This window comes from Papio anubis, unplaced genomic scaffold, assembly GCF_008728515.1.
Source record: "Papio anubis isolate 15944 unplaced genomic scaffold, Panubis1.0 scaffold164, whole genome shotgun sequence".
Classification (NCBI taxonomy): Eukaryota; Metazoa; Chordata; class Mammalia; order Primates; family Cercopithecidae; genus Papio; species Papio anubis.
The window spans coordinates 29,580-50,299 of record NW_022161624.1 but is presented as its reverse complement, the minus strand read 5'-3'; the positions used below and the strand labels follow the sequence as shown (position 1 = coordinate 50,299).

The 20,720-nt window shown below is 37.8% G+C and overlaps 1 protein-coding gene and 1 pseudogene across 3 annotated transcripts in view; one reads left to right on the top strand and one right to left on the bottom strand.

The window, feature by feature from the left end:
* Positions 1–20,720, top strand: part of LOC116272698 (probable phospholipid-transporting ATPase IM) — a 144,298-nt gene that overhangs the window by 104,390 nt on the left and 19,188 nt on the right. For all 3 annotated transcript variants that reach the window (XM_031661463.1, XM_031661461.1, XM_031661462.1), the window contains 3 exons: positions 3,632–3,714; positions 12,667–12,825; positions 18,959–19,047. In XM_031661463.1, the coding sequence (XP_031517323.1) occupies positions 3,632–3,714; positions 12,667–12,825; positions 18,959–19,047 (331 nt within the window). The remainder of the gene's footprint in view (positions 1–3,631; positions 3,715–12,666; positions 12,826–18,958; positions 19,048–20,720) is intronic.
* LOC116272699 lies at positions 17,676–17,798 on the bottom strand (annotated as a pseudogene).

The window sequence follows — 20,720 nt, the reverse complement described above, 5'->3', positions numbered from 1 at the left end:
ATTATTGCCATACTGAGCTATTCAAATAGTGCTTTAGTCTGTGGGACCCTACTTTGGTCAGAACAGTTTAGACACAACTAACACAGTTCTGAGAGGAACATTTATGGCATACATTTGAAAAGAGAAAAATTCTCAAATAATCTTATCATTCATCTAAAAAACCTAGAAAACAGCAAAATAAACCCAAAAGAAGCAGTAGGAAGGAGATAATAAAGAGCAGAAATAAATAGACTTGAAAACAAAACAAAACAAAAAAATAAAGACAATCAACAATACAGAGCTAGTTCTTTGGAAACATCAATACAAGTGACAAACCTCTAAGAATACTGATAAAAGAAAAAAAAGAAGACACAAATCAGCAATATTATGCATGAACAATGGCAATTTGGCAGTTTGGTATAGATCCTGAAGACGTTATAAAGGTAAAAAAGAAATACCACAAACAACTGTGCACACAGAAATTTGACAATTTAGAAGAAATGGACCCTCTTTCTCAAAAAAAACAGACTATACACTTAATATGACATAGATAATTTGAATAGCTCTATAAGTATTATAGAAATTGATTTCAAATGTAAAGTATAAAAAGCTTTGAGAAAAAAAATAGGAGATAATCTTTGAAACCTAGAGCTGGCTAGTCAGATTCTTAGACTTGACACAGAAAACATAATCCGTAAAAGGAAAACCTTGATAAACTGGACTTCATGAAATTAAAAATTTTTGTTCCACAGAAGTCCCTGTTAGAAGGGCTTAAAGATAAGTTACAGACTAGAAGAAAATATTTGTAAACCATCTATTTGACTAGGGACTTGTATCTTGAATATATTTTTTAAAAGCTTCTTAGCCGGGCGCGGTGGCTCAAGCCTGTAATCCCAGCACTTTGGGAGGCTGAGACAGGCGGATCACAAGGTCAGGAGATCGAGACCATCCTGGCTAACACGGTGAAACCCCGTCTCTACTAAAAAATACAAAAACTAGCCGGGCGAGGTGGCGGGCGCCTGTGGTCCCAGCTACTCCGGAGGCTGAGGCAGGAGAATGGCGTAAACCCGGGAGGCGGAGCTTGCAGTGAGCTGAGATCCGGCCACTGCACTCCAGCCTGGGCGACAGAGCCAGACTCAGTCTCAAAAAAAAAAAAAAAAAAAAAAGCTTCTTAAAAACTCAATAGTAAAAAAACAAACCATACCATTTGAAAATGGGCAAATGACATAAAGAGACATATCACCAAAGAGGACATACAAATGGCAAAGAAGCACATGAAAAGATGCTCAACACCATTAACTACTGGGGAAATACAAACTAAAACTACAATGAGACCTCACTACAGACCTATCAGAATGGCTAAAATAAAAAAGAGTGACAACTCCAAATGCTAGCAAGGAAGTAGGGAAACAGGATCATTTATACATTGTGAGTGGGAATGTAACATGCTACAATCACTCTGGAAAATGGTTTTGTAGTTTCTTAAAAACTGAACATGCAGTTAACATACAGCCCAACAATTTCACCCCTGGGCATTTATCCCAGAGAAATGAAGACATGTTTGTACAAAAATCTGTACATGAATGTTTATGGTGGCTTTATGCATAACATCCATAAATGAAAACAACTTGAATATCCTTCTATAAGTCAATGGTTGAAAAAATTGTGGTGCATTCATACCATGGAATACTACTTAGCAATAACAATGACTGAACTACTGATACATGTAACACTCTAGATGAATCTTCAGAGAATTATACTGACTAAAAATAGTCAAACCCAAAGGTCACATACAGTATAATTCTGTTTATAAAATTTTGCCTTTTGAAAAGGCAAAATCATGGAAATAGAGAGCAGATTAGTAGTTGCCAGGTGTTAAGGTGAGGTGGGAAAGGCAGGGAGGTGGGTATGGCTATGGAGCACAACCTGAGGGATCCCGTGGTGATAGAAATGTTCTGTATCTTAACTATTTCGATATCAATATCTTGGTTGTGATATTATACTATGGTTTTGCAAGATGTGAAACTATAGTAAGATGCAATTCTGAGTAAGGGGGATACAGCATCTTTTGGTATTGTTTCTTACGCTGAAAATGACTTTGAAGTTTATCAAGATACTCAGGCAGATTAAGGAAGAGTGTGGAATGACAATGAAGGCATTAATCAGGAGTCTTGAAAAATACTTTTTAAAAGTATCAAGAAGGCCTATGTGTGATTATTCTTACTCTTTTGTTTTTCGCATTTGAAGGTAGAAGTGAGATAGTGGAGAGGATCCTGAGGAAGTAATTCAAAATGATGACAAACTTTGATAAATGACATGACGTAGATTAGGGCTAAAGAACTAGGGCTATCTGTCTTTTTTTGGTGTGACTATTTCAGTTATTTGAACAGTTGTTTAAGTGGATGGACATGTTGACCCTTTAGCCTCTCTACCACTTATCTCACTCTTGTCCATCAAGCCAGCTCAATTTCTGCTTCATCTATGAAGTTCTTGACTATCTCAATTCCTACTCATCTCTGCCTCCTAGGAATCAGCAGGTTTTGATGAATAAGATTACTTTTAAACAAACTAGCTTCAGTTATACATCCAACTTAGTCTTTCCTGAAGAAAGCTATTTTAACAATGGGTATTCCTTGAGTTGGACTCATATTGTCCTACATCATTGTGAAGTTCATTTACAGAAGGTTAAGATTGGATGCCTTGTTAGGTATCCGCTTTTTGCCTGTCTACAATGAGTTATTTCATGGATTTGCACAAAATTCCACACAGTGATGTTTGCTTTTTTACCTACCACTTGCTTTCCCCAAGAGGATGACTATCCTTTTGGGGGAGCATTGAGTATCTTGGGTGACTCGGGTATGTATTTAATCAATATTTGTTGACTGAATGAATGTATCACTAAACATTTCCATAAAACATAGAACTCTGATAACTGATCTTAACCTACAGTGTAAGAGAATTAGGCTGAATTCAGTGAGAAAACTGGGATGGTAAGCCCTTAAACACAAGACATAAGTGATGGCCATAGAATCTTAACTGCTGGCTGTTTATGAATATCAGAGAGCCATCTGTCCAAAGTATGTGTGGTCCCACCTATAAGAAGATGCACAACTCACTGTGATTTGCTAAGCTTGTGTAGGTTGTCTATTTTAGATTTATGGATTTCTTGGATTGATTCTCCAAGAAAATGAAAGCTGTATTCCTTTTCCCATTTAAATTTCAGCTACTGTGAAATTAGCCATGACCATCTTTTGCAAGTAAAACTCCTATGTAGATAGTAGACTCTGGAGTGATATTAGCTTCCTTTATTTGGCAACTGTGTTCCTATTCCAAATGTGTTTTGTAACTCATGCATGATGTCTGAGTAGGTTCAAATGAAACCATATTTGTTATGTCCTCTGTTCTTTCAAAATGCAAAACAGATCAGTGTGTTGTTATAAAGATGTGCCATGGGTAGAATGCCAACTCTTAGGAGCCCAAGAAGCCCTGCCCACTTTCCTGAAACAGTGAGCGAAGTGTGAATGACATTCAAAGGAGAGTTTCTTGGATCTCTTGGGTTTGGCTTTGCATGTGCTACACCCACCTGATTGCTTTGGTCGGATGCTGTTGGCTGTTCCATATAAAAATTCATGTCATGTCAATAATTTCACAGGGAAACGAACCTAAAAGTCCGCCATGCACTATCAGTTACTTCGGAACTTGGAGCAGATATCAACAGACTTGCAAGGTTTGACGGTAAGTATTTTAAACAGATAAACAAACAAAAATCTCAAACCCAAAAAGCAAAGCAACAAACTAATTATGTGAGATCCACCTTATGTTTCTTTTTATTTGGTGGAAGGACATAAAATTCTCCAGGCATCAAAGCCTGTAATTTATTCTCACGCTAAAGAGAGTAAAAATATTTGCCAAGGGGAGAATGGCTTTATTAGTTTATCATTCATTTCATGCTTGTTTCCTTTTTAAATATCATTTACTTCAATCCCATAATATCCTTTACTTGCCTAATGTTGGCCTCCCTGGAGCCATATACAGACTTGCTGAGGAGGAATATTGGCTACCCTTGTATTTCTAGCTCTAGGTCTAACCACCCGTCCATTTCCTGGCTCCATAACAAAAACTACCGGACCTCAAACTTCATGAAGACAGCCATCCTGCCTCATATATTTCTGTACCTTGTATGGTGCTTGGTATAATGTCTTGAAGATATTAGGTGTTCAAGAAGAATATTCTGATTTATTAATCAGTTGGTCATCTGTTGACTTTTATTTTAGACCATGGTTTCAGTATTTCCATCTTCATGCCATTCAGCTGGTCCCTTGATCTTCAGTATAATCTCTCTTGCCTCTCCTTTTCTACCTATATCTTGTTCTATTCTAGTAAAGTTATTCTTAAGTTGTCATGGAACAACCGTCAGATGTTGTCCATTCTAGGGATATCTGCATTTATGATTAAGACACCACAGAGAAATGCAATACTTCAAGAGTCAAAGGAAAGAAACACTGATTGTAGGATTTTAGGCACAATAATAGACTGCAGAGAGAATCTTTGGAGTCTCTCTTTCACTCCTCAATGGTCTCCTGCTTTACCTACTTGTCAGTCTGGCCCAGAATATTAGTATATCCATACAGATTGGCTTTATTTACTAATAGATTTTCATGAGTTTGAGACAATCTTCCAAAATGTGTTTTTGGGGGATCCACTTATGGAAAACATGGATAAGGGTCTTAGCATAATCACATGAGTTAAAGCACAGGCAAGTTTATGTTGTAAAGTTTCTCCAGTGCAGAGCTTAGAGCTTCTATTGCCTGTGCTTTGCAGTTGCTTGTAAACTCTGTCTGGATTCTGTTAATATTTTAATCTCTTTTAAATGAGTGCCTTTATAACAGATGTTTATAGAAAAAAAATTCCTCCAAATTGAGATTTAAGTCAGGGAGTAGCCAGGAAACTGAATGGTCCAAGGAATATTTTGATTAGAATAAAACAAATTACACATTTTCTACTAAGTAATTTTTTCAATGAAATTTTACTGTTATGTGAATCCAAGAAAAGTAAATTGTGTTCATGAATCAAAATACTTGCTTAAAATACCTCATTGAATATTTATGGAGTCCTAAAAGGGCCACCTAAATATAATTTACTATTACTCATTTCTTTCCTGGCAGAGTTGTACCTTTACACCTCTATTGATCTACGAAGAGGTAGAAATTCATGAGTTTTAGTGTTGTTAACCATCAAAAAGCAGAGCGTGATTGTTAACAATTATTTAGGTCCCATTCTTTCCTAGATGTTTGCCCAGATAGGCTACACTATGATGCAGTTATAAACAACCCTGCAATCTTAGTGGCATAAACACAGTAAAGGCTTATTCTTACCCATGTCACATCCTGAGTGGGTTGGGTGGCCTTCTCCGTCACGGAGCCACAGTATCTGGACTAATGGCGTCTGAGGTCCCTGCATCGGGCAAAGGGTAAGATGAAAGAGACACAGTGGTTTTTAAATTCTTCTTCCTCTTATAGTTCATTGGCTAACATTGTCACCTGGCCCTGACTTAACTGCAAGGGAGGCTAGGAAATAACAAATATGAATACTTGTTGAGCATTAACTGTCTCTACCACACCCTCCAAGAATCATGGCTCTGTAAGTCGATGCCAGGATAATGCATAAGGAGCCAGGCTGGATTAGGTGGATTTCTTACATGGAACTACAGGATTGGGGCTAAGTATCCCTCTCTTCAGCATGACTCCTTATACTCTCAATCCACCATACCCTGCTTGGCTTTTTCTTCTTCTTATAGCAGAAAATGAATAAATAGTTATAAATTCCAGTGTGGGGCAAAGAGGAAGACCAGCATCAGGCCCCAAAAAGACATGGGAGGGCAAAGGAAAGGCCTAACGTAAAGAGACTAGGAAGGGAGTGTGAAACGATGGGGTGAGAAGGACTGAGAAGGAGTGCTGGATCCTATCCTCCTGGAAGGCAGGTGTCTGGGAGAGGGATCAGCTGGCATGGTAGTTTTAAAATGTCTTTACTTCAGATCCTTTCTGATGTAAGAAACTGGAACACAGTAGCTCCAAATTTAAACCAATACAAGTGGTTTTGCTCAGGCTGAAAACACTTTCCTCCCCTAAGATTTTACACATGAGGTAACAGGTCTTGAGAAGTTAAAGGACTTGCTTATATATAAAAATAGCCATTTAAAAATACTTCACAAAATTTACTTTTAAGGTGTGTTAATAATTATTACTTACTAGATATGACTTGAATTTACTTCATACAGAATGGGCAACTCACCAAATCCCCAATGAAGAATTGTTTTCCCCAATAAAGGCAATACAGAGCCTCCCTTTTTTATGATTATATATACTTAAACTGTGGTCAGCTTTTCAGAAAACATGTAATGCCAAATTCATGAGGCTGGTACACTTCTGGGCTAAAATCCAGGTTTCTGTTAAGTTTACTTTTTTGTTTTAAAATCTTGGGCTGCATTTCAATCTACCTTAAAGTTCAAGGCAACAGGGTGTTTTATGGGTTTATTCTAATAAATAAAAAATATAATTTCCTGTTTCTAAGAAAGCATCAGAAGAATGAATAGATGAATTGAAGGAAAATAAATTAGAAACAATATACAAATTAGATTCCCCCCAGTTAGCAGCCAAATTTAAAGACCAAGAGGATGATGCAAGATGTGGCATGGAAGCCTTTGAAAGAGTTACGACAGTTAATAAACCCTAAATCCTTCCCATGATTGCTCTTGCTTTCCTTGGCCTTCAGTTATTTTCTCCATCCACTTCTTTCCAAGACCTAATTTATGCATTTCAATTTTAATATCACACACACACACACACACACACACACACACACTCCACTATCTGCACATGGTTTTCTAACTACTCCATTTCACCATTCTTCTCTTTCCTTTTTTTCCTTCCTGTATTCTTGCTTACTGTTCTCATCTCATCTTCCTCCTTCACTTTTTATCTTAGCTATTTTCTCCACCTGCAGTGTCACTTTTCTGTCATTCTTTATCTTTGTTTTAATCACTCTCTCCATAGTAATTGGTTTAAGTCTTTATTAAGTACCTCCAAAGTACAAGATGCAAAACAAAGTATGTAGAATTATAAATGATCTCTCCATATATTATCCAGGTTCTTTTGATCCTTTGCTCCTTGTTCTTTTTCTACTCCCTTTTTTGTGTCTTCTTTATTCACCTTTGTCCTAATGAAATATCAATAGATTACAGGTTTTCCTCTGGTGATTGGAAAAAGACTTTCTTGACTCATGGGAATCAAAACCAGATATTGCATCCTTTAGTTTAAATTAAAATAAGATATCAACATTGTGTATGTTTGACAATGACCTGGCTAGCTTTGGCAAGGTATAATAGATGAGACAGATATGTGAGGCACACTCTTTACCATGTTCTATCTGTGCTAAGTATATGTTTTAATTTGTGACTTCTGGGCAAATCTGGGTATGGCATTATTTTTGCTTCTGGTTACTGTGTGTTTTTTCTTCTGAGACTTGCCAAATACTTTCTTTAGCACCAAATTACAGTTTTCTGTCCTTGAATCATAAAAGCACATCTTCCAAGTATCTAAAGACCTGAATTTCCCACTCCTATCCCCAGAGAAGTTCCCACTGGGGACTCCACGTTTCGGACACATAGGGTCAGAACTGAGATGGGTTGAAACCTCAGGATGTCTCTGGTGAGTCTCTCTGCCTCCTCACTTTTGCATCTATATTCAAAGATAGTGTCTTTCTGGTGAGCTGATTTCTTTCATCCATATGTGTACAGTCACCCATTATTCATTTAGCAAATGTATGTTTAACACAAGGCCAAGGGATTTGTTAAGCCTAGGATACAGTGGTTAATAAGTCAGGCTCAGGCCATGCTTTTTTAGAGCTTATTTCCCAGGGGAGAAGACAGACTTGAAAAAAGTCTCATCCCTAAAGAAGCCTTTGATTAGGTAAAGGTCCTAAAGTTCTCAGGCCCTAAACTTGATGTTGATATGTGAGCAAGAGCTCCCTATGTACCAGGCACCATGCTGAGTAATTGCACACATTATCTTGTTAAACCCTTACAACTCTTGAAGGAAGAGATTATTGTTAGCTCAATTTATGGATAAAGAATCTGAGACCAAGGTAAATTGATTAACTTTCCCAGTGTCATATGGCTGTTAAGTGGAGAAGCCAGACTATGAACCCTGGACTTTTGGCAAAGCCTATTTTACAAAGGACACAAAAGGACACAAAACCCCAGGTTGTAAACCAAAGTAGAAAGACAGCATTGGAAAGTTAGGGAAAATTAGCACAAGAGCTTAGCTCCTGATTAGGGAAATAAATGAAATTTTAAAATATTCTAAACCTGAAGGTACAAAATTAATTACCAGAGATCAAGTCCATCCAGGACAAGGATGAGGTCATCATATTTTTAAAACGTAGCAATGTTCTCAGTGATTTTGAATGTCAAGATCCCTGACAAGAGTTTATAGAAGACTTGGCCAAATGTAGAGATCAGTGCACACAAGAGAGTTGGGTTTTGGCAGGTAAATCCATTTATTTGAAAAGTTCTCATGCAAATATTTTTATACATTTCAAACATCAGAAAAAAATGATTTATGGTCTCTTGAATTTTGTAAGAAAAGATACATAACTTGATCTAACATTGTAGATCAAATATAATATAAAAAGAGATTGAGTGGGCCTTGATTTTCATGTTAAAGTCTTATGGGAATTGAAAAGCTTTTATAAACAAGTAACTGAAATACTTGTCAATTATTATTATGTAAACTGGACATTCTTATTCCTTGGGGAAATCCCCGGATGTAAATTGTCGAAATGTGTTTAAGAATCTTTTGCATATTGTTACTGACTGAACTGAGATCTGTTTTCTGCAACTCCTGACAAGTTTACATATTTTGTATGACTGTTAATGCTGAATTCTGAACCAGGGAAAGGTTGACTCTTTATTCAGGAATCCTTGTATATTTTGTGGTTCTTTCTAAAGAATAGCATGTGTGTAATTAAAACATGGAAAAATAAGCATCTCTTTTTGGTTAAAAAAATAAAATAGCTTGGTTAGCATCTTGTGAGTTTTTTTGCTTACCAGATAGCTTTCCTATTCACCTGGACAGGAGCACACCCCAACAGCACAGCTGACGCATGAGGCATAGATTCCACGTAAAGGCGGAATCTTTACTGCTGGTGCCGACATGCCATTATGGTAATGATGGATGGGTGAACCTTGACAGTTGAAGAGTAAAGAAGCTTTAGAAAATAGGAAGGTGACACTCTTCTTTCTAAGAAAATAAATAAATATTTGTCACAATCTTCAGGGCAAACAGTAGTGGGCAATCTCTAAAATGCTAAGAAACTCTTGGCTAGAGAAATTCTTGAACAGCAATATTGATGTTTTATTTGCTGGATAATTTGTCTTATGGAAGAGTTGCAGTTCAGATAATCAGTAACTATTTCTATTAATAATGTACACAAAGAGATGAAGCCAGCTTCTCTGGAAAATCATAGAATATTGGGCACTGAGTTCCATGTTTATGATAAGCTGCAGACTTTCTCTTTGAGGTTAATACTTAACTCGAGAAGTCTGTCAAGTTGGTAATTAACCAACAATCCGGCTGACTAAATCTAGAATGCTTAGGAAGGTCCAGAATGAGATCCTGTAGATTTTTTTCAGTGTGGGTCTAGAGTATTTCTGTGTGAGTGTCAAATGGATAGATTGCAATCTGCTTTCCTGTCTTCTCTTCAGAGGGGCAAACAGATATGAGCAGCTAGTTTGATTGTATTTACACTTCATTATTGACGTGATTTTCTTCCAGCTTTATTATTGCCCATTAAAGATGACTTTGTGCTCCAAATATGTATTCAATAAATGACTATGTGAGAAATGATGTGATTTTTTCCTAAACTGTTTCCTCATCAATTGTCAAACTGACCATTTACATCCTCTTTCTCTTCTCTGATTGAACTAGCAAAAGGAAGAAGGGTCCTAAGAGAGCTTTCCCCTCATCCTTGTTATGCTTCATGGCTAGGCTCTCATTTTGGCTGCTTCTAATGCACTTTAATGCTCCCACCTGTTTTCAGTACTCTCCGATCTACTCGGCTCCCGTTAGATTTAGGCCAGAAACTAAGCCCCGCCTGTTGTGCCTCGGCTATTTGGTTTTCTAGTCCTTCATCACTATCATGGAAATATACCTACTTTGTCCATTTTTCTTAGATCTGCTCTCATATCCATCTCATCTCTTAACCTCTCTCTTGAAATCATCTGAAATTTTTTCTATCCATCTCTTCGACAAAGATCCTATTATGTAGATAGTATAATAGTTTATAGGAATACAAAGGTGAATACAGTGCTCCCTTCAAAGGAATCTGTTCATCCCTTTTGGAAAGTGGTACAAAAGAAATTGGGAAGTGTGTGTTTTATGCTAATAGAGCTTAAAAAGGGGAAGCCGAGCACTTCTAATGATAAAAACAAATGTAGTTTGGCTTTGTTCCCACCATTTTGTTTTGACTGGGGCCTGTATTTAGAACTTACATCACCGAGACCACACTCTTTGAGAAAGGCTGAATTGGGGCTTAGCCTCCAAGAACCCAGGCAGTACCCCTTGGCCCTACTGCCTGTTCCTGTCTAGAACCACACCCTTGGTGTGAGGCCAGCGAGGAGCGAGCCAACGTGTTTAAGGCTGTATTTGCCTCCATGTCAGTCTTTGCTTACGACAATAGAAATGATCAAATGAACCTGTTTTTTATATTCCTTTTGGCAGGGATTGCATATCATGTTGTTTTTGCCCAAAGCACATTTTTTTTTTTTTTTTTTTTTTAAGTGGCTCAGTTTGAAGCCTGAGAAATTGAGTCTTGGGTCAAGAATCTGAAATAAACTTTAAGTGTTACTGTTAACCTGTTATTTTATGTAGATTTTGCTGGTGATAGCCAATTCAAGATTTTACAATTCAGAGTGAAAATTGGTCAAGAAGAAAAGATATTGAATTCTGAAAATGTCTCCCCATCTACAACATAGTTGTCCAAACATCTTGAGCCAGTTTAAATCGGTTTTAATTTACTTTTTACTATCAGTGAAAGGCCATAATGGAGCTAACCAGAATTCAGCCCCTTCCCTTGGCAAGGTTATTTGTCTTATCCAAATCCTCCTGCCAGTAGTCTCTATTTAGCAGTGGGAAATAGGGATGTCTGGGAAACTGCCAGTGAGTGCCTGAGTGGAAAGGCTTTAGGCAGTACTTTTGTTATACTGGGGAAAGACAGGTGGAGGTTGGAAAAGCGGCCCTGAGGCCATGAGACCCTCATTCCTTTCACAGTTTTATTTGCTTTTGTTTTTTTAATGCAAGGGCTGTTAGTGATCTGGTTGGTCAGGAGTGACCAGTGGCCTTGTGGCAACTGGTTGCTGTTACCTCTGTTTAGTAGTTTTAAAGGGAGTATCCTAGGAAGAAAGGGGACCCACCTAAGAAGCCTCTTTTAAGTTCAGACGGCAGCTTGGAGAGTGGATGGAGTCAGTGTAATATAGATCTCTAGGCTTACTTGGTCCCCTTTCTCTTTAATCAGCGCTAAAGATACAGTCCCCTTTTTATTTTCCAAATGCTACGTTTTATGTTTCAACTTGCCCTTTTGACTTCTGATTAAATGTGAATGTATTTTTGTTTGTTTGTTTTTGAGAGAGAGAACTTTGTAGGTACTAATCTCACCCCCAACTCCGACTCAAATCCTGACTGGATCTAACCACAGCTTCCTTTTTCATATCTCCCCTCTCTTTTTTCCTTCCTCCCTCTGTTCCTCTCTCCCTCCATTCTGTTCTTTCGTGTCTTTGTACTCATTATGTATAATAATTTTTCCTCACCTTTTGCAGTGGATATGTATATTAATCTAATAGTTATGTTTTGTGATAGGGTCCGTGAAAGATTCTTTGTGGTTTCTTTTTCTATCTAGAGAACCCCCATCCTAAATGTATATTTTCATATTGAAATAATGGAACGAATTGATTCGTTGATTTGGAGTGGGCATGCCTTTGGTTTGGAATTAAAGAAACTAGAAACATCTTCTAGGGGCAAGTTATATGGTGCCTTTGAGAGTCCCCATAACTCTGAATCTAATCAAGATAAGAAGCATAGAACAGCTGAAAGGAATCACACGCATTCTCAGACACATGTGGCAAACAAGGCCCAGGTTTATTTCTGGTGGAATACAGTAGGACCTCTGAAATCCTGATTATGAGCTTAGAAAGATGGTTAACTTTTGTTGTGAGACTGGAAGTATGCTATTTTAAACTGTGTAAAAGTTCACATTTAGCTGAAAGAGATGGAATAAGAGAAACTTTTAGGACAGTCACTGCTTTATCTTTTCAAAAATTATTTGTTATAAACTAGAAGTAAAGATATGCTCTTTTTTTTTTTTTAAAAGAAAAAATATCCCATGGCTCTTAAGATTTCTATTGTTATTTGTTTTCTTTTTTTAAAATTTTTATTTGGACAGTACAGAAAACTGTGTTTCAAAATAGTTGATGGCTTTCCATTTCTCTACCTCCCAGCTTATTTTTTCTAGCACAATTCTGTGTATGTAACCCCGTGCTGTTAAAGGGAAACAGTGGTAAAACAGTGCTGTGGGCTTCTGAAGAGAATTTTGGGTGAGTCGTAAAGAGGTTTGTTTTGTTTTTTTATTTTCCAGGGATTGTTGTCTGTGAGGCGCCTAACAACAAGTTAGATAAATTCATGGGAATCCTTTCTTGGAAAGACAGCAAGCACTCCCTCAACAATGAGAAGATAATCCTGAGAGGCTGCATCCTGAGAAATACCAGCTGGTGTTTTGGAATGGTTATTTTTGCAGGTACAGCATGTGACCTAGCTCTATGGGAACCTTTCCTGCAACGTACACTAGCACAGTCTACGATTCTCCAAGTTCTGATGAGCACAGTGCTTTCATTCCATGCGAAGTAGTGCTCTGGAGCTGGCTTCAGATTGTAGGACACCAGGAGAAAACACCATTGCTCTGAAAAGAGTACAGGTGGCCGTGCTGTATGAGGAACTACTGCCATCTTATTCTTAAAGATGCTGGAGTTTTAACTAGACAGTGGGTGCTAGAAACCTACTGCTTAATTTTTCTTTATTAACCCCATCTTAATCACCTTTGTCATTTTATGTATGAATCTGCCTTTAAAGTGGGTAAGAGTATGAAAGAAAGCCCCTGGCTGTGCAGTTAATTTTGTAGTTTGCAAAGGTCAAGCAGACCTTTTGGAAAAGGCTTCTTGATCCTGTAATCATTTCTGTTTATACTCCATAACTTTTTCCACTGTTCGTAAATAGGAGAGTGGGTTCTGGAAAGACTGTGCATGATGGGGGTGGGTAGGGTAGGGGGAGGTGCCTCTTACTCTTCTTGCCCACCATATTTCTTTTCTCTGCTTTATTTATGTAGGCCCAAGGTGGCCCTCTCTTGCTAAGAAAGCTTACAGTAGCACCATTTCATAAAGCCACTCAAATTGTACTCATGGCTTCAATTGCCAGCCCTTGATTTTAAAAGTCCTGTTTATTGTGACACCAAATTAAGATGTGTTTTGGGCCTCTTGACTATGTGCAATCAAAATTGGAATGTTTTTCTTAACTGACCTTCCTCAACAACAACAAAGTGTTCATTAAAATCTTAGAAGTGTTCCAAACCTAGAATTGTTCTCCCAATTCCTCTAAATACTGTCAGCTGTCAGTGTTATCAGTGCTCTTGCTGCTTGGGGCACTGCCGTTGTAAAGACCTGGGAAATCCCTAGAAATGAGCTTTTATGTTTTAGTTGGGGAAATAAACATATGATCATATATTTCGTTACGCAGATAAAGAGAGAGCTAAGCTTGTCCATGAACATTCCTTTAACTTCCTACTTAATGATGGGGAAATTTCGTGGTCTTCTGATGGGAAATACCCTCCTGACTTGCTTCCTGTCATCATAGAGATAGAAGTGCTTCATCCTATGGATGGGATAAAGCCCCAAACTTTGTGTTTCTGTGATCTTGTTTGGAATGGCTAATTCAGGACTCAAGTTCAGCTGCAATGTTTCATGCTAGGGCAGCTGTTGTGAACTACTGAGAGGCCAAGTTCTTCTTTGTAAGGTTCCTTTATGGGAAAATGCTCTGAAAAACATGGAAGTTGGCTGGTAAGTTGAACAGGCCTCCCTCCAAGGAATTGTAACAGAAAGTTCACAGAATTTCGATTGGGCAGACCTGAGTTTGGATTTATTACTATTTTTTTTATTTATTGTTATTATTATTATTATTTTTACCAGCTATAGGACTGTAAGCTTTGGTTACTTACACTTCCTAAGCTTTAGTTTTTTTTCTGCTGTAACATGGGGATAATAATGAGTACATTAGAGTCATTTTAAGTGCTCAATGAGATAATGCATATGGAAAAGGATGCTTGACAAATGTTATTTTCTTTCCTTTTCTGCTTCTCCCTCCTTTCAAATTTAATTCAGAGCACCCAGCCTGCTCTCTAGGCTGAGAGTTGGAAAAACTTAGTGCTCTCTGGACTTTGGCAGCAGGCAGCAGGCAGCAGGGAGAGGGGGAATACTCCCTTCTCTTGTGATTTGGCCACGGTATTCACTTGCAGGGGACCTTATCAAGTGGATATTTGTAAAGCAGAGCATGCCTGCATTGACTTTAGTCTGGTTACAAATGTTGGTAGAAAGCTTTCTTAGAATGCTGGCAAACAGAAGAATTAGTGGTTGGCTTCGTCAGTGTCAGAGATGTACAAATGGATGTCGCAAAACCTCTAAGTCTTAAGACATTTAGTTGGGGAACTAGTTCCAGGTCAACACCTAGGTCTAATGAAAAATATCCAATGAATTATTAAGTATTCTTTCTGTATTATTACTCTAGTTATACCTACCACTAGGAATTGTGCAAGGAATATAGATGACACAGATATGGTTTGCTTTACAAACGTATTATTTATGAAGGTCTAATATATATTAACAGCTAGGCTACACTTCCCTGGTAATGCCTTCTTTACGCTTAAGAGAGGAGAAAATCTTGTTTCTGAGGGCAGGAATTATATTCATTTAAACAGTCTCTAGGAGTCTGTACCATCTTGAGTGCACAGTGCATTTTTGTCCTAGATGTCTTCTGTCTGCCTCTCCAGATTTCCTCTCACCTTTTTCCACCCTTCTTTCTGCCCTAGGAGGCTTACTTGTGTGGTTTATATTAACAGGTTACCTTGTACTTCTGCTTCTGGTTGGGCTTTGTCTCAGGGCTCCCTAGGATGAGATCAAAAGGAGAAAGGAGATTACAGTCAAGGTATTTACTCCTTCAGGCTGCATTCTTGTATGGTAACTTCAGGCTGGCCAGATCTATCAGCAGAAGGCCACTCTTACTCTAAGGGCTGCAAATTCCTATCACCTCTTTCCCTTAGAGTCCAGTAGCCATTCTTTCCCTTCGTCCCTTCTGGCTCAGATGGAGAAACAGCTTGATTGCTACATGCCCTTCGTTAATGCACTAACCTTTTGTTTCCCCTATAATCCCACCTACGCTTTCTTTTTTTTTTTTTTTTTTTTGAGACGGAGTCTCGCTCTGTCACCCAGGCTGGAGTGCAGTGGCCGGATCTCAGCTCACTGCAAGCTCCGCCTCCCGGGTTCACGCCATTCTCCGGCCTCAGCCTCCCGAGTAGCTGGGACTACAGGCGCCCGCCACCTCGCCCGGCTAGTTTTTTCTATTTCTTAATAGAGACGGGGTTTCACCGTGTTAGCCAGGATGGTCTCGATCTCCTGACCTCATGATCCGCCCGTCTCGGCCTCCCAAAGTGCTGGGATTACAGGCTTGAGCCACCGCGCCCGGCCCCCACCTACGCTTTCTGTGAAGAGTTCCTTTATAAATAAACCTCCTCCAATTATCTTTGTTCGATGTGTCATCTATTTCCTTTTAGGATCCTGAATAAGACACAGTCTTAGATATTGGTTGACTATTTCATATAGTTTTAGAAAATAGTAAAGACCAAGAACTTTAGAATTACTTACATCGAGGTTCAAATTCTCACACTGACACTTACTAGATGAGAAATCTCACACAATTTCAATTCTTTAAACTCAGTTTCATTATTATTGAACTGAGGATAATAGTCCCTAATTTGTTAGTTTGTTGTAAGCATTAGTTGAGATAATAGGTGAAATGTAGATGTTCAAAAAATTAATTTACTTAAAAATTAATTTACTTACAAATTATTTATTGAATGTCTACTATATGCTGGGCATTATCCTACTTACTCATTGGGGATTAAAAATGTGAACAAAAGCAAATGTAGTACCTTCACTCGTATGATTTTCAGTATGGTAGGAGAGAGAAAGAGGTATTCATCTCAAGCCAAAATCATATCAATGGCCAAGGCCCTGTGGCAGGAGTAAGGAAAGTGAGGTCAAAAAAGAAGACCAGTATGGGGTATGGAGAACACAGATGGATATGGGACTGGAGACATGGATAGGGGCTAGATCACGCTGGTAGACCTTGTGGTCAGTATCCAGAATTTTGATCTTTATCCTAAGAGCTTCGGGACACCATTGTAAGTTGTCAAACAGGTGGGTATATATGTGTTAATTGTGAAAGGCTTAATCTTGCCAAAACTGTTTGTAATGTTTGTAAATAGACAGCAGGTCCTGGGGTTGGGGAGGAGGAAAAATATTGGTTAGTTTTGGGGGCAGAGTGGATGCAGGGAGACAAAGTTTCTAGGTTTTTACAGTTGAGAGATGACAGTCCCTTAGATTAGGGCGGAGATTGTGAAAGGAAAGGGAAGTAGATAAATTCAGAAGGCTTTTAGAAAGTTGAATTGACAACCTTTGATGACCAGGTTTGAAGGTGAGGATGATAAAGTTATCCACTATGACCGAGGTTTCTTCCAATCTTCACAACTGGACGGATGGTGATGATACTGAGATGAGAAGCTTGGAGAAAGATTGTAAGCTAGATTGGACAAGGGCCACTTGAGAAGCCTTAGAAGAATCCAGATGGAAATATACAGGAAACACAATACGTAGGTTTAAATATATGGATTTAGAGCTCAGAGGAACAGCATGAGCTGGGGATACACATCTTGTCTATATTATTAAAACTATTAGTCTTAAAGCTACGGTCTTAGGTGACATTGTCCAGGGAAGATTGAGTAAGAAGATAAGGTGACCTATGCCTGCGTCTTAAGGATTCTCAGTCTTTAGTAAGTGGGTAAAGGGAAAGGAGGGTAAGTATCACGGAAGACAGGAAAGGAGCTACCAAAGAGGTAGGAAGGAAAGCAGGAGAACATTATAACACAGAAGCTAAAGGGAGAGTATGTTTCAAAAAGATGGAATAGTCAACAGTGTCAAAGATTGCTGAGTGGTCAAGAAGTTATGGAGGATATTGATGATAACACCAGATCTGTTTTGGTGTTGTGATTGGCCCAGAGACTAGGTTGAGTAACGAGTGGGAGATAAGAAAACAGAGGCTGTTGAGTGCAGAAAATTCTTTCAGGGTCTTTGACAATGAGAAGAAGAGATGTGCATATAAACACTTGTGGTTATATTTACATAAGTGCTTAACAATTCATAAAGAGGATTCCTTATTAGTCTGTGTGCATTTGTGTGCTTAATGAAATGTACATTTTCAGCACCTAACTGGTCTTTCCTTATTTCAGTTTTTAGCAACCACAAACTTTATGTGTTTTTTTTTTAAAGCCTACAGCACCAAGTATCCCCAGGCAGTCTCCCATCCAAGTACTAACCAGGCCTGACCTGCTTAGCTTAGCTTCTGAGATCAGATGAGATCAAGTATGTTCAGGGTGCTATGGTTGCAGACTATTTGGCCTTTGTGATCTTTACCATAAAAGAAATATTTCCCATCCTCAATGTTCATATGATTTTAATAAATGATTCTGAGAAAATGTGGGTGGTCTCCTATACACAGCAGTAGCTAGGAATAGGACACTGGGATGCAATTTCCAACTTAAGACAATGAATTGTTATGAAACCTCAATTATTGCTTCTGTTTTTCTCTTACATAAAGGAAAGTCTTTTAAGGATGTGCCTATCCTTCCCTGACTTCTGGAGTGGTATATAATTTTGGGTGTGCCTCCCTTTTCTCCTTTCTTTAATTTCCCCCTTTCTCCTATATTAAATGGCTCTATGGATTGAAAATCATGAGAAGACTACATGGAGAGGAAACACTAGAGAAATTAGCTTTAATTAAAACTTAATTGCTTTTATTTAGCGTTTTCTCTGTCCACAAGGAATTTCTTTAACAATATTTTTCAATATTTTTATTTGTTCATCATCTGATAACCCACTTCTAAAGCAGTTGATTATATGCTTAGAATTCTGGGAACAAGGCACTTATCATGGGATAATGTAATTACCTGAAATAAATCTAACACAACGTTTAAGACAGTTCTCATCTTTGCAAAAATTACATGTTATATACATGCAGTATATGATACACAATAAAGGTTTAAATTACTTGCTTATGTATTTTGGGGGCTATTCTAGTTTCTCCTTCAAAGGGACCTCTCAAATCTTTTTGGGAAACAGATCTAGAATTTGATTTCTTATTTTTCCATTTTTTACCTTAGTGTTCTGAATTGTGTTTGTTGCTGCATTCTTTTTAATATTTCCAAATTATTCCTCACTTTTCTTGACTGTGTTATCTTTAACTATGTCAAACTAGAAGCCTATTTGTGCATAGACTTTGAAAAAATAGCTTTACTTAAACCTATCAACTACAAGTTCTAACTGTATATATCCTGGTCTAAGAAGACCACATCTCTTGCAGTTTCCAGGATTGTTGTTAACCTAATTGTTGAGAATCGTATACAATTTAATGGCCCTTGCTCTTAATAAAAGTTAAATTATTGTGAAAAATATATATTTTTTTCTTTCAGAGACATTTGATGTGAGCAATAATAAGAATAAGAATACATAATCATATCATTTCAAAGTTATTTACTTTTTTTGTTTTTGCAGGCCCTGACACTAAACTAATGCAGAATAGTGGTAAGACAAAGTTTAAAAGGACAAGCATTGATAGATTGATGAATACTCTAGTACTATGGGTAAGTTACAAAACTAGGCAATATCACTAGTCATTGTTATCTTAATATATTTACTGTATCTTGCTGGGAATTCTTTAAGAAGCCTATATTCTCCTTGTGGAGTTTGTTTTTGGGGATTTTGCATTTGAGGCTCAGTTACACTGCCTTCTATTTTCTAGATTATGCTAATTTCTCAATCAGTGGTAGAATTTATCATGAGAGGTAGGTTAGTGTTTATGGAAGTATTCATGGTCTTGCAAATTCCCCATATCCCAAGGATTTGTTTTTGGAAAACCAAACATAGTTTTTAAGGCAGTTTGATGTTTTTGTTATCTTACTTTTTTTCAGATCCTCTATACATAGCTTATGGTGGGCAAGGCTGGCTTCATGGGCGTGTAATCTGTGTAACCACACAGGGCCCCACACTCAGAGGGCCTTATGTTTGGTTTATTGAACTTCTGTTGCCATCTAGAAATTCTTAATACTTTTAGAACAGAAGGTCCCACATTTTCATTTTGCACTGAACCCTGAAAATTATGTAGGTGGTTCTGGTTATGAATCCTTTGAGCCCCACCTCACAGTTCTCCTCCTTCACAGAGACCTCTAACCTCCTTAGCTCATGATTATCTTTCTCTTATTAACTGTTTTGTTTGTTTGTTTTTTTACTTCTGATTCTTTTGAAATGATCTTCTCTACCACCCGATTACCAAAAATATTCAGATATTCCTTACATTCCATCCTTTTGTCAGTTAAGCCTGTGCTACCTCTTATTATTGATATAATATCTAGTCTTTGTGTAATACTACTTTGTCTGCTTGTATAGGGGTAAAATTCGAAGACAGCCACTTTAAAATATAAAGACTGTGACTTCAAACCATGTTTTCACATGTACCCTATCACAGGCTCACAATCATAAAGAATCTGAGCTCAATATGTATTTGCTTACCTGATATGTAATAGTTGTACTCTGAATAAGGAAAGAAGGAAATTAGCACTTGCTGTGCACAAAATATTGGCCCGGCTTTGTGTTTTACTTTCAGTATCACCTGCAGACCTGGGGTTTTCTCCAGCAATACCAGTCACCTTCATACAGAGCCTATGAGACCAAGAAGACATGCCCATAAGGGTTTGTTACCCTTCTGCCCCCAAGGAATTTCTCATTTAAATAGCCCTGACTCCACTTCAGGGCATGCAGGGTGTGTCTACCCACCACAGAGCAAACTGACCCTATCTTTCATGCTAGAAAATAGGATGACCCACTGGGGAGTTATAAGCCAAATCAATTCTTAAATTATGGCATTTAATGTATTTTACATTAAATTTTAATGCTCTAAAGTCATGTTTAATTAATTTGTAGTCTCAGCCATTAAAGAGGATACTATAATATAGGTACCAAAGTCATAGAAGTTTTGGGGATTCACAGTCCTACTTTTCTCTCATATATGGTTTTCTAATATACTTTAAATCAGACTTTTCCCAATCTTTTCTTCTTATACACCTATTCTTACATGCCCATATTATGGAATAAGGAAGAAAGCAGCTCTAGAATTTCTGAATATTCTTTCTTGGAAGAAAAAGGAAATAGAGGAAAAATCCATTTCTGTTCTCTAGCCCTACTCTTCCCTCTACATTGGCTGGTCTCAGCTCCCAACATAGTGTGACACTCAGCTGAACAAAGTCTCCGCAACATCTTC